This window comes from Musa acuminata, chromosome BXJ3-4 (assembly GCF_036884655.1).
Source record: "Musa acuminata AAA Group cultivar baxijiao chromosome BXJ3-4, Cavendish_Baxijiao_AAA, whole genome shotgun sequence".
NCBI classification, from domain to species: domain Eukaryota; kingdom Viridiplantae; phylum Streptophyta; class Magnoliopsida; order Zingiberales; family Musaceae; genus Musa; species Musa acuminata.
The window spans coordinates 8,410,961-8,426,256 of NC_088352.1; the positions used below are offsets into that span (position 1 = coordinate 8,410,961).

Below are 15,296 nucleotides of genomic sequence, written 5' to 3' on the forward strand. Positions count from 1 at the left end.
CTGGAGACGGGAATGGGGTTGGGGTGAGGTGAGGGCCGCGAAAGGGAAGTTAAGGGCGCCAGAACGGAGATGGTTGTCATTTGAATTGAACCCACGAGAACCGTTGGATGAGACTTCAAGGGTCCAGGATTTTCTTGGTATCAAAACGGAAGCCGAGCGGTTTCGTTAAAATTAATTTGGCCATTTTCGTTTTTTTTAATTATCCATTTTGTATTTCCGAAAATTATGACATTTTTTTTGTTGAGAACAGATAATTAATTTTTATTTTACATTATAATAACTAAAACCAGATTAAATCGGAATGAATCAGTCGAATCAGAATGAGCATTCCTTTTTTTAATTTGTCCAAAATATATTATATTTCTATATTTTATTAGATCAAATCAAATAATAAGGGATTTTTTCTAAAGATATTATAAAGAACTAAAAGAATTTTACCATAAAATAACAATATTATAGATTAAGAAGAAGGAGTGCAGACGTTAAATCGACCATCCGATTAATCATATTGTTTTCCCTATGTAAATTTCATACAAATCAAAACAATTCAGTAAATATTTAATGTTTGAAATAATGATTCGAGCTTTTTAAGGTGCGTCCCATCTTAAGCATGCAAATGAAACTTTCGGAGTAACATTCAATTTGAATACGATGGATGTCATAATAGGTGAGTAATTATAGCCCCAAGAGTTATACGATAGCTTCCTTATGCAAATTAGCATATTAATCTAACCATATCCCATTATATTATTCTTGCAAGAAAAAAAATAAAAAGAAAAGATATGCACCTGAGTTTTATTTATTAGAACACCAAAACTATGCATAAGGGATTTGAGCTCGACACGACAGAGAGGGCAAGAACAGGAATCTACCACAAACAACGTCACAAAGCTACATTTGGAACATGTTTATCTAGAGAGGATGATAACATAAATTTATTGGCAAACTTGATGGAAACAAATTCGATTAACACAGACATTACAGAAGATGACTTAATCGAAGTAACGTCAGAGAAAATGTTCAAGAACAACATGCGTGTCAACCGAAGTACTCACAAATTTAATGAAAACAATTCAAATATTTTCAAGAGTAGAAACTATTTGAAAGTTTAAGATTATTCAGATGGATTAGGTTTCTGACATGGTTCTTTCAAGTTAGTACCTTGGATGAAGCTGAAAGAAGTAATGCTGAACAATATTTGACCTTGATTATTGTGGTATTATTGATTTTTTATATAATCGGTTCAACTAAAGAAAATATTTTATGGAATGGATAAATATTTTTTAGATATTTTATATTTGATGAATGCTAACACAATTTAGTTGTTAATTGGATCTTAGTCTCTTGTGTTGATTCGATCACATCCAGAAGGGTTTAGAGAGGTATTGGGTCACCTTGTATTAGTCAAGATATTATGTTGTCTTAGCTTGTTTCAAGATGAGATACCTTAAGATAGAGATTAAGGAAGATCCGTGCACTAAGTATCCTAAAAACTAAAATGTTCTGATAGCTACTCAGGTCCCCTTTAACGACGACCCCAACTTGTCACCTTGCCAGATGCTTAATATATTATGTTAGCCTTCATTGAGTCATCGAGTTTGTCTACCTGACTTAATCTTTTTATCTTTACGTTATTGCATCATTGGACTTGTTTTCTGATCGGTTATTTTCTTCGGTAGGTCAAGGTCTCATCTTGGATGTATAAGTCTGATCGAGTTAATAGTCTTTTTAAAATAATAATTTTTTTTTCTCGTCTTTAACATCTACTCCTTAAATATTTTTTTTTATAGCTGACCCCAATGACATGGAAGATCAAGGCTTGATGCTTGTTAGATAGTCATCTCGACTCGACTCCGAGGGATGCCTTAGGGGTATAATTCTTTAAGCTTGCAATATGTCAAGTCCTCAACATCACCACTCTCTTTGTTATTTTAAGGTGATATGTGTTCGTGTCAACAACTTTAAGCCGTGGCCTCAGGGCCAACATGGTTGGGTTCAGGTCTGAATGAGCGAGGATCTTCCTGGATTACCCTTGAGAGTGCTGAGGCAGCCGACTATGTTAGTCTAGTCTCGACAGAGCGTCGTTTCTTCCGGGAGGGAACTCCTCGCCTGGGCACGTGGTGGGAGACGCTCCATCTTCGTCCCTGCATACGGGTCGAGTCGGGAGAGCTAGACCCAACCCCTCCGATGCAGGGAGTTAGTCGATAATCTTAGGAGGTTCTCTCCTCCCCTCCTCGTTCCAAACGCGAGAGTTTTTATAGGGAAGGTCACCGTTGTTGATGTGCCCGCTCGCAGGGAGCAGGACCGTACCTGGGAAGGCGTCTGACTCCGGCGTTGGGGTTGCGTGGAGGACCGAGCTCCTGTAGGATGGCGACGTGCCTCGGTCGGCGTTTTGGTCTGTCTCGGCCCGACGCTGTCAGGTCAGACCGAGGTAGATGACCCATGTGTCTCCTCGATCCGCATGACCTAGGAGACGTCACCTGGGAGCAGGCGACGTCAGTTTGCGTCCCATCATTATTATTACCCTCATCAATATATTCCATCTCAGATGACCTCGGTAACTCGATAAGATTCTTTCCATTTTGGCACTAGCTTATCCTGGGATTCAATTGGGCCATTAACTTTAACTTTTCAAAGTTCCAAGTCGCTCAATCTAACTCTCCGAGGTCGAATACCTCAGTTGTAAAAACTTGGCTACCACTTTCTTGTATCTCAACACCTCTAGGTGTGCTTCTACTTTGACATTATTGATTAAGTTGAGTAAGACCCAAAGTCCTTTGGAGATTTTCTCGTTAAAATTCTTAGCCCGAGATGTTGGAAAGACTATCAATATTAAAGGGTAGCTAAATGACAACTAAGCTGAATGGCGACTCGCCCAAATCGATCTTAGGTGTTATTTGGGAAGCCCATAAGATACTCGATAGCTCGTTTACCCAAGTACCTTTTGCTTTAATGACTCACTTCTTTAATCCTTCAAGAATAGCTCGAATAGTGACTCCAGTAAGATCGTTAGTTTGAGGATGAGCTATCGGGCTGAACTTTAACTGAACTTTATATTATTAACAAAAATTCTCAAACATTGTATTATTAAATTAATTTTATTATTCTCAGAATTCTAAAGCGGGTGATAATATTCTTTCATACGAATCCCTCGACTTATTTCTTAGTAATTGACGCTAGTGAGAAACCTTTGATGGCCCAATGCTATCCATAACCCATTATGTGAAGGGCCATATGCAATCGATCAATCTCAAAAGGACTACTGGCTAATCTTATATATGCGCAAACTTCTAGCACCTATCATATTTTTTAGCATAGGTTATCATATCCTTGCACAGCATTGGCTAATAGAACCCTTGCCTAAGTACCTTGAACATGAAGGTTCATCCACCAATGTGCTCCTCATAGATACCTCATGCACCTTGATTATCACCCTCTCATATTCTTGAGATGTTAGGTATTTAAGGAATAATTTATTAAAAGATATACAATATAAGTGATCATTAACTAGGCAATACCATGCTTGATGATACTTGATTCTCTACGCTAACGTGGGATCCGTCGGGAGTGTCATATCTTTTTTTGTAATGTAGGATCTCGTTCATTCAACTCAGCTCTTTCCTGATCATAATCATATTGTGCATGTCTATAGTTCGAGCTGGCATTATCTTAATTAATAGTCGACCATCCTTCATAGCTTAGGTTGATATTAATCTAGCGAGTGCATCGATCTGGGCATTCTCTTCACTAGGAACTTGTAACACGTTAAGTAGAGAGAATTTGTGGGTTGACTTTTACACCTTGGTAAGTTACTTTGCTATTGTTGCATCTTAGGCCTCGTAGTTCCTATTCATTTGATTCATGACTAGTTATGAATTGCTAAACACCATCAGGTTCTAGACTTGAAGCTCTCAAACAAGCCAAAGCCCTGAGAGAAGCGTTTCATACTCCGTTTCGTTGTTAGAGGTTTTAAACCTGAATCAAATAGCTTGTTTGTACACTTATCTATTTGAGCCTTTAAGGATATGTCTGATGCCACTTCTATCCAAGGTGGCAAAATCACTGATGAATGGTGTCCAAGTAAGTGGATTATGTAAGTCAACTTTGAACGAAAGAATTAGTTTTAAGATAAAGTCTGCCAATGCTTGAGCCTTTATGGTAGTCTTTGGGACATCAAATGTCAAGCTCTCTCAGTTTTATTGACCACCCCAGTAATCGACTTGAGATATCAAACCGAGAGAGAACTAACCTGAGGGATTGGTCAATGATCACCTATACAATATGTTCTTGAAAATAGGGGCAAAGCTTCCTTAGCACCAAGACTAATGCAAATGTAAGCCTATCAATAAAGGGGTATCGCTCCTTGGGTCCACTCAGACTTGATATAGAGGAAGTGAGTTGCGACAACTTAGCGAGATGACCCTTCAACTTCTCAAATGCATCCTAACACTCCTTAGACCATTGCATACCCTTTGGGTTTTTTAATGCTTAGAAGAAAAGTAAACACTTATCGCTAAATTGAGATAAGAATCGACTAGGCACTACTAGCCAACCTATTAACTATTGAAGCTCTTTTACCAACTAAGGTGGATGCACCTCTAATATGGTTCATATCTTCTTTGATGTATGTTGAACTTGAGAAACTTCCATAAATTGACTCCGAAGATGCACTTTGTTGGATTAAGGTATATGTTAAATTTTTTTAAAACTTAAAAAGTCTCAACCAAATTCGCTAGATGGAACTCAAGCATCTTGCTCTTCTTTATCATCTTATCTATATAAACTTGTACATTTCTCTAATCTAATGCTTGAATATTTTATTCACCATCCTTTGGTATATTTCTTCTATCTTTTTTAACCCAAAGGGTATGACCTGGTAGTAATATGTGCCTCGATTCATGGTGAAGGAGGTATGTTCTTGATCCTCGAATGCCATTTTGATTTGGTTGTATGGTTAGAATACATCCACAAAAGTAAGGAGCTCATGACTCAAGGTAGAATCAACCAATTGTCAATCCAAATAAAGGGATAGATGTCCTTTGGGCATATTTTGTTGAGGTTAGTATAATCAACACACATCCTTCAGTTTTCATTAGATTTTTTAACGAGTACAATGTTAGTGAGCCATTGAGGGTACTACATCGCGATAATAAACTCTACTCCTAACAACTTATTTACCTCCTCACTAATTGCTCGTTGGTACTCGAGAGCAAATTTACGAGGCCTTTGCTTTATGGTCGTGCATCAAGGGAAATGTTCAAGTGATGTTGAGTTACGTTGAAGTCGATTCCCAATATATCCCTTGGCGACCATGTGAATACCTTAGTATTTTTCCGAAAGAAGTTGATGAGTTGCACCCGTCTCTCCTCGAGAAGGATCATCTTGACCTTGATAGTTCGGTCGAGTCGAGCTTTTTCTAAGGTTACTTCAATCATCAACTCCACTGGCTTGGGATATGGGATAGACTTGGCCAAGTCTTGGGGGTCCACAAGCGGTGTCTCATGTTGAGCTTTCTTAGGTAGGGAGACTATCGTTAGGTAGCACTAACATGATTCTCTTATAGTGCTTCTCAACTCTCATATGCTAGTCCTAATTGAAAACTTCAAGTTAACACTATCGCCCTCAATCTATTCAATGTGAGTCGACCTATGATCGCATTGTATGTCGAGGGGATATCCACCACTATGAACTTACTCAATAGTTTTTTGTAGAACTCGTTGTAACGTGTAAGTTCATAGTCATAAGAGAGGAGATGAAATCTCCAATGAATCTCATCAATGAATAAGTTATTAAGGTAAGGTCATTAGATGATAGCTCAAGTTTCTAGAAAACATCAAAGTAAATGATGTCAATAGAGATATCTGTATCGATTATGACCCTTTTCACCCGATTTACACTAGTGTGCATAGGATTATCCGAGATGCCTCCAAGGTAGAAACATCAAGCTTTTGAAATAGTCATCCATGGTGTCACTTATATAAAGACCGAAGTTAAGAGAGATTTTCTGAGCTAATCCCTTCGATATCTAAATTAGTAACCATTGATAAAAAAAGTGATAATTGACTATGTTAAAAATAAGATTTTATGCATGATAGTGAAGGAACAATATTTTTTATGGAATATTTTTCGAGGAAGTCGTCTTTAAATGCATCTAACAATTTCAATTTGACTTTTTATCTAGACAATAAGAGCAAAAACAACTCTCTTTTTATCTATATAGGTGACAAGAGCAAAACAACTTATAATTGTCTTGGACAATGTTCACATGGGTAAACCAATAGAGAGTATTTTTTATCTCTTTTCGATCTAGACGTTATGCGGAGGACGGATGTTTATTGATCGATGATATCCTTTTTATCAAATAGTATATGATTTTGATTAATATGATATGATTGACTTTTATAATTAGTCCAAATAATATTTTGATAGAATATCGATTAGACTTTTTATTTTCAGTTTTTAGTGAATGTTGACTTAGTTCGTGAGGGACGGGATACTTTTGATTGGATATAAATATTTGTATTAAATATAATATTTAATAATATCATACTTGGTGTTTTAATAACATGAAGCCAAAGATTACCAAACAATAGAGAAATAACGATCAATTCATTTGACCTATCGGACAAATTGAAAGGTCTCCATAATTTTATATAATTTTATAATATTGACATTCCAAAAAGGTATAAATATATATCTTATAAATTTAGAACTAGAAAAATCATATAATAAATAATAATAACAATTAATTGCCTCAAAATAAAATAAAGAGTTGGATATATTAATAAACTTAAGTTATATATATATATATATATATATATATATATATCGTAGACGCCGATGAACTGGAACGCGGTGCGGGCGGTGGGCGACGGCGTGCTGATGCGGCCGGCGGAGTTATACAAGATGCCGTACATGGCGCAGGGTGGAGGTAGTACCGCCCGCAGGTGCCACGGGGCCGCGAGCTCATCCTCTCCGACCACTACGACGGCAGAGTAGAGCGTCCGCACCATCGAGAGCAAAGTGCGTCGTCCACATCCGCAACGAGAATGACGGCTTCGATCTCGCTGGCGTCCGGGACTTCTTCTGCCGGTTCGAGTGCATCACCGCCGCTGCCGGCTTCACCACGACGTCGTCCGCAGGTGACGACCGTTCGCCCTCCATTTTCCTATCTTAAGCTCTTTTGGTTTCATCCACATGGAATCGATCGTGTATATCCGTCACCCTGTCTTGGATGAAGGTACCACAGATGCAAGATGTCGAACAACCCCGATGTCGCCATGGTCAAGTGCAATGGATTCAGGGACTGGTAAATGTCACTTGCCCTCTTCTCTTCTGCCTCTTTTATTTCCCTGTCATCTGTTCAATACAAAACAATTAATTTTCATGATGACGATGCAAACATAGAACAAAATAGAAGAAGAGGGAATTGTGGTCAGTAGAAGATGAACAGTAAAAGAATTGGTAGTTTTGGATCTTCAGAGGAAAAAAAAGTGATTAATTCCTCTTCATTTATGTCAATCTTTGTTTCTTTTTAGTCATTTGATCCCCAGCCTTATGCATTATAATTTATTGCTCATTTTTCATATAGGATGATATTTGTTATATACATCTTCACATATGCAGACTATACAAATGACATATGTTGCTATGTACATGCATCCATATCACAGGAACACAACAGGGCTATAACATCATATTAGTTTACCAGGGCATCAAACATGGCTAAACCACCTAAGCCATGTTAACATGCACAAATGAGCTAAGCCAAAATCAACCTTAATCAAAAGCAAAACAAACAAAGTAATTCAATAAAACAAATGGTAGATTCTGCATACCAGTTTGGATGATGATTTCTGTAAGATCATGGTACACTAGTTTAATCGGATCCGATATGATTGGATCTGATCACTTGACTGAAAAATAAGAGTCCAAATATAAATGTAAGTAATTGATCAATAAAAAGAATGTATTCAGTGCATTAGAACCCACAAATTTGAGATTTGTGGAGGGTCAATATCACAACGAGATGTTTGTATGACTTAAACCCTAGTCTCCAAGTTATAAAGGAGAAACCTTATTGTTTACATAGGCAAAAATCTCCATCCCAAAATTGTCCCTTCCTTGATCATCTAGCCTCATTGAAAAATCTAGCTCCAGTAATTTCATACAAGTAATTTCCTTTTCTAACTTGAAAATATTGCTAAAGCACATACCAAACAACATTAAATATGCTCTGGTAGATTATTCATATGGGATGAAGAAAATCAATATTGTCGATTTTGTGCGGGTCGAAGATGATATTATATATATATATTAGGTACTGATGGAGTAGGGTTTTGGGGTGATAGAGCATGAATAGTTAGAGATTAAACCTGAACTTTTGATCTCTCTCTAGTTTGAATATCTTTTGTACATACAAACAGTATCATGTTTACTTTCTGTAATAGGCTTAAATTAGTTATTCAATTTCTTAGGTGATTTTTATGAAAACTGGCACCTTAGATTAGTCATAAAGCAATCTGTGCTTGATGACAGCAACCTTCAAAAGATGGATGGCAAGCAAAGGATGAAAGTTTCCCTTCTCACAGTATCTCTGTTCTTTTTTCTCTTGTGGTGCCATCTCTATTTGCTTAATGTTAATGTTACTAAGAAATCACATGCCTCATCAACTATAAATCACATGTCAAGCAGAATCCTCTGTCTTCACTGTTGAGCATAGTCTTGACTGATAATAAATTGAACTTTTACTTTCCAACTTAATCTGGTTCTTCTAAACCATTAAGTCTACAATTATGTGTTAAAAGTTACTGTATAGAAGAGATCTCATATCTCTTGATATGATCATCATATATTTTTCTTGATTTCTATCAAATAAGATGAATATCCCTTCATTTCTTAGTTTTTGAGATTCATTAGATTCTCTTTCACCTTATAAATTAAGTTATGATGAGGCATGTGATTTCTTAATATTAACAAAGTTTTTCTTAGTCGATAACCTTCCAAGTGCTGGTTTCATCCATCTTTTATTGGAAGGCTTCTTTTGCTCAGATTGGTCCTCTTGAGTTGATGCCCAGAGATCTCCACAATGCTTTTCCTGTATCAACTTCTATCCTCATGCAAAAAAAAAAGTGATGTCATGATCCAGGTAAAGACAACTTTTGCTGTTGCTGAACATTCTTTGATGGATTAAACTGCATGGCTATAACATGCTGGAACATGAGCTGGATCGAAAACTTTCTTTTATGTTTTGCATGTCATGATGGCATGGAATATTCACGAGTCAATTGAAGAAGAGTTGGTCATTATTTGTGAGAAATGTCTGCATCCGGCAGGAACTTTTTGGGTGTGGTATGAGATGCATACCGGAAGCTTTGCTTGCTGCAGTTTTCTTTTGCGGATTCTAATGGGTTTTTCTGATGTCATTACAGTTTCGGAGACACCACGAGATCATCACTCGTGACTGTGTTTCGGATTTACTGTTCCTGGTGCAGGAAGCTTGCTAGTTCCGGTAACCAGAGCGACGGCGGAAGTCACGGCTGCCCCGGGAACACATTGGCGTCTTCCCAGCGTCGTCGGCGCGGCCGACGTGGGAGTGCCACGCATGAGATTCGAGGCGTGAGTCGTGGCCCAAGTCGCGCCACGTGGGAGCAGGATGTGTCAGATTGGATGGATGGATGGATGGATGGACATGCATGCCATGGCGCATCGATGCCGCTGCAGCGTATCCAATGGGGTTGTCCTCCACCTCTGACAACCACCCGTCGCTTGTCGGAATACAGTAGCGCGCGAGCGCGAGCGCGCGCACTGCAGCTGGCCTCCTCCCCACCCACCAACTTCGCTGCTCCATGAAAACCTCTTTCCTCCTCTTTTACCTCGTTCCAACACAAAGTAAACTTGCATTTAAATCTCGCCTTCCGAAACTAATGTAGCATCTTTGAGCGAGAAGGTCAAATCCACTGCCCCCCTCACCTTCCGAAACTGTCGCCAGCATCTTTGTTCAGGAGCGCGGGAGATCCAGAAGCTGCCCAAACCGTGGAATGGCCAAGACGAAGCCCGGCAAGAAGGAACTCGATTCCTACACCATCAAGGGCGCCAACAAGGTCGTTAGAGGTACTAGTACTCGATTTGTGTCGCCAAAAGTTCGTCTTTTCTTTTTCCTTTCTTCTTTCTTTATTCCGATGGTGTGATCGCGGAGGAAGAGATGGTGATGATGTCTTTTGGATGGGATGGGATGGGACGGGAGGGCGGGTGCAGTGGGCGACTGTGTGCTGATGCGGCCGTCGGACGCGGAGAAGCCACCGTACGTGGCGCGGGTGGAGCGGATCGAGGCGGACCACCGCGGCAGCGCGCGGGTGCGGGTCCGGTGGTACTACCGCCCCGAGGAATCCGCTGGCGGCCGCCGCCAGTTCCACGGGGCCAAGGAGCTCTTCCTCTCGGACCACTACGACGTGCAGAGCGCCCGCACCATCGAGGGTACGTGCGTCGTCCACTCCTTCAAGAGCTACACCAAGCTCGAGGACGTCGGCCCCGAGGACTACTTCTGCCGGTTCGAGTACAAGGCCGCCACCGGCGGCTTCACCCCCGACCGCGTCGCTGTGTACCGCCCCCCTTTCCCCTCTTTTCATGCCTCTTCTTCCTTTCTTCCATGGACTTCTACATGATCTTCTTATGCTTTTGGACTGAAGGTATTGCAAGTGCGAGATGCCATACAACCCGGACGATCTCATGGTCCAGTGCGAGGGATGCAAGGACTGGTACATCTCCCTAGAATTCCATTCTTAATGCTCCTCTCCCTCTTTGTCTGTAACTTGCTCAGTACCAAAGTAATAACCTGGTCATCAACGATATCAACTTTGCTCGTTTACCATTATTACCTGCGTCTTTGCTACATTTTCAAGCTTTACCAAAGTTAAACCCTTGTCCTCTTGACTGCGCACAGAGTCTCCTGCCATGTATGACATCGTTCATAAGTATTCGTGCAGCAATTTATTATGTGACTTCTAAAGCTCTTAGAAGTTGCACCAGGCCATCCAAACATGTGAAAATTTTGGATTTTTCCCATATTTGTAGAGTTTGCCCTATTTAGTACATATGTTCAAGTAATTCCAATCTTACTTATTCTACTTCTTGCAAAAAGGCCTTTTCTTTTCTTGGCCTGTGGTTATCTATGATGGCAATACTCTGGGATTCTTATAATAAAACCAATAATTCACACATAAAAAGCCTCACTACGCGATCTATTATTTCTAGGTGATACGCAATCTGCATCTGAGCTTTATGCCTTTATGGTATAGTCCTTGGGTAGGATGGCTGCAAGCTTTCCCTTTTCTTTTAGTAGTTTGAGGTCCTATTTAAGTAATATTTTATGGCCTACATGCCCTACCTACTTTGCTCATCCAAGCAAACCTTGATATCATACGTGTGCATATATTACTGCTAAATTGCATTTCGTGGATTTAAGAGAGCTCTCCTATCTTATTTGATGCGAATTTTAGTTTATTTCTTTCCCATAGTACATGGGATTTATAAGTTCTTTTGTACTGTTATTTTCTTGTTGTATTGTATTACACATCTTGCATAATCTACACCTGCTCAATAATAGACTCCTGATTGATCATGAAGCAAGGGATTTTGTTACTTATCAATTGGGTTAATATATTGGAAAAATATTCATGTACGAGATGAACATTGAGACGTATTAGAGATTAGTCCCATGTTATTAAGGATTGAAAAAGTTGAATAACATCTATTGAGCTTAAAGACTCATTGGTTGATCACAATAGATGTTGGAGACAAATAAAAGTTCAGTGTTTGTGCAGTATTGTTCGCATTGAATGATATGCTGCGACTTCTACGATGTATTTACTTGACTTTTTGTTACTCGTTGTGGCACGAGGAAAGATTTATTGTACAGGCCATGACCCTGCTTTATTTAACTTTTTTTGGGTGTTGTGACATTTTGTTTGTTCGGGACAGATTTGTAACATTGCTCACTTAGATTAGTTTCTTTCGCACTCCATATATTCTTTGAAGATAAAACCAGGTGGCTGTTTTGTCATGTTTGTTTCCCAAAGTATATCATGGGATGCTACAAATTTTGGATAGGAAGCATGACTTGTTTAGTTATGTCTTGCCTTACATTTCTCATTTCATTCTTGTATGAGGATCATGTACTTATTTGTGGTTGAGATTAGTAATATTCATGCTTTAAGAAGTCGCTAATTAATTGATATTTATTTGTATGCTCAAAAATTGGGTGGGCAAAAATATTTGAGTGGTTCGCTCTTGTATATAGCCAGTAAATTTTTTGACCAACAAAAAATGGATGCTCAATGAATTTAAGTGCTTATGATTAACCTTGTAATGTGTAAGTATGGTGTACAAGTCATGCTATGTTTTCCAATCCTGTTCAAAGGTAAGTAGAAGAAAGAGTAGTATGAGTGTATGACATTATTTATATGTTTGAAATTTTGATTCTTTTTCTTCTCTGTGTCAACATACTGTATCTTTTGTAAACTGTAGTCCTCTGACCTGGTGATTGGGCCTAGTTAGGAATCTTATGATACTTATCCATCAACAATTAGAATGTCTCTTTTATTGTAACCCTTGGACTGGTGTATCTCTCTTAAACTCTCTCATTAACATTTTTGTCATTTTATGGTGGATATCATGTGCAAAAATTATCTTGGGATTCTTCACTCAAAGTATTAGCAATGCCTAAAAGTGAGTTTTTAGTCAAGTTGGGAGTGATGAGGTCATATTTTTCTTGAAGAGTAATGAAGTCTCTCTTCAGCAGAGTAATAAGTTCAATATGAAGTTTTAGAAGAGATAAAGCTATAAGATAGTTTTGAATTTTGTCTGATAATATAGAAAACCCAATTTGATTAAATAGATGATGCTTTTTTCAGTAATTAGATGTTTCAGTGCATGTAAATCTATTAGGGAAAATTTTTGGTATCTAATTGCTATACTTTTGGGATCTTCTTGTTATGCTCATGGGTTGTCTTCTGCTTCATCAAACTCTGCTTTTGTATGCGGTGTACAATAGCCTCATTGGCCATTTTAGTTGATGATTTTGTTACGGTTGCTCTTGTTTAATTTCTACTTGAGATCCTCATATTTGGTATGAAATTTTGTATTTCTTGCATGCACACCCAAATTCATAAAACATACTTGTTCAAAAATTTTCTATGTATTATTGCAAGAACCCTTTTGAATAGATGTTCTATTCATATAGCGATTTTTCTTTCTTACGGTACAATCTCTGTTTGCTTAAATTAGTCAGCATGTATTGTCTTATGTGCATCCTTACGAAGTGCAGGTTTCATCCAACTTGTATGGGTATGACGATTGAACAAGCAAAAAAGTTGGAACACTTTATCTGCTCTGATTGTTCAGCTGAAGATGCTGCTGAGAAATCTTTGAAACCTTTTCCTGTATCACCAGATTCTGAACTTAAGGTGAGAAAATGGCTTTAGCTCTCATAATGTTTCCTTAAATGTATTATCTTAAGAAAAAGGAAAATATCCAATTTAAGAATCGTTCATTTTATCTTTTGTTGAAAAGTACTTAATTGGAGTTGTTGGTTATGTTATTCTTGATAGAGCTTTGTCGAGGTTGTTCTTGTATTTATTTGATGTCCAGTCATACATCGATCAAAATGAATGTGGATGCATCTAATGTTCTTGTCTTTAATGTCGGAGTTGTTCTTGTATTTAATTTCATTTGATGGATAGCTATAGTCTGATCTAGATAGATACGAATGCATCTGGACTGAAGTTTCCATTTTCACAAATCAGAGATCAAGAAGATTTGAGTACTGCTCATTCTTTTTCCCCAAAAATCATGAACATGAATTTGCTTTCCTTGGCATGTCGCATTTCATAAATCAGAGATCAAGAAGGAACATGTTATTGATTACACCTCATAGTATTGATTGTCAGTGTAAGGAACGTGCTAAGGGCTTTCCTTAGCATGTTGCATTTCATAAATCAGAGATCAAGAATTATGTTCATGAGTTCCTTCTTATACAATGTTGCATTCCATTAATCAGAGATCAAGAATTAGCATGTTGCTTTCCTTAGTATGTTGCATTTTCCCTTGAAGTGTATGCTTGGTTTGAGGAAAGCTGTTTGAACATAATTTCCTTCATATCATCTCGATACTTTTCTCAAGATTTTGTGCTAATCTATAATCTTTTCAACTATTTGATGTTAAACACCACGAGAAATTGATTTCTTATACATCTCTCTCTGTCTCTCTAGTGCCCCTGAGAACATCATGGGAGAGAAAGATGTTCAAGTAGTGCTTTACTTTTTAGTTGATTCTCTATGTTTGGCCGGTGTATGCTGTGTAATATGTGAATGACATCCATGTGTGATATATTCAGCAAGACCATGTCCATCAAGCGGAGCCATCATCAAGCATGCTTAGCAATTGTACAACCTTTAAAGCTAGCTACACTTGAAATATTCATAGAAGGTCAAAAGAAAGAAAGGGTATTCAACCAAACAAAACTGATAACCTTCATGCTTTCTCTTTTCACTGCCTAGTCTGATATCCTAAAGAATGTTTAAGGCCTTTTAGAATCTGAACTGCCTTTGTCACTATTGCCTCGAATTTGCATCAATAATTCCTATATTTAAATTCCTGATGCTTCATGTTTTGATTGGGCAGGTTGAAGTCAAGAGGCGCAAGAAGTAATTATCGATTACGGAAGTGGCTCATGGAAGGTTTCACTAATATGAAATTGTAGTCCTGGATCTGCTTGCACAGTGGGAGTCAGTTCTCTAACTTGTTCGTCTAGTTTGGTAACACATTGGTTCTTCTTTGGCTAATTGGATGATTTGTGCTCTCTGCCTGTCGTTTGTGCAATCACTTGTTCAATTGCACTATTCTTTTTGAACCCAAAGAAGGGCTGTGTGTGACTACCATCTTGTTTTGCTTGTATGATCCCCACACACTAGTTGGTTCGACCCCTAGTGTTAATTGAATTGCTTCTGCTTGGTTTCTTCTGAGCTAGAATTAGATCTCTGGTATCATGGACTGGATTCTTTTTCTGCACTCTCTCTAGTTTAGTGTAGTGATTCTTTTGTCTTTTAATTAGCAGAAATCTCCATTACATCAAATGGATTGCTTTTGCTTGGTTTGGTCTGAGCTAGAATTAGTTCTCTTGGATCATGGACTGTTGGATTCTTTCTGTGTTCTCTTTAGTGTAGTGTTTTCTTTTTAGTTAGAAGAAAATTCCATTACATCAAATGGATTGCTACTCTTTTTCTGCTCTCTTTAGTGTA

General features: G+C 38.3%; 1 protein-coding gene across 1 annotated transcript; it reads left to right on the forward strand.

Annotated features, from left to right (window-relative positions):
• Positions 1–9,675: 9,675 nt before the first annotated feature.
• On the forward strand, positions 9,676–15,015 carry LOC103981186 (chromatin remodeling protein EBS-like). The gene is made up of 5 exons (XM_009397820.3): positions 9,676–10,113; positions 10,258–10,600; positions 10,689–10,757; positions 13,325–13,463; positions 14,680–15,015. The coding sequence occupies exons 1-5, from the start codon at positions 10,041–10,043 to the stop codon at positions 14,704–14,706; spliced, it is 651 nt and encodes a 216-aa protein (XP_009396095.2). The 5' UTR covers positions 9,676–10,040; the 3' UTR covers positions 14,707–15,015.
• Positions 15,016–15,296: the final 281 nt, after the last annotated feature.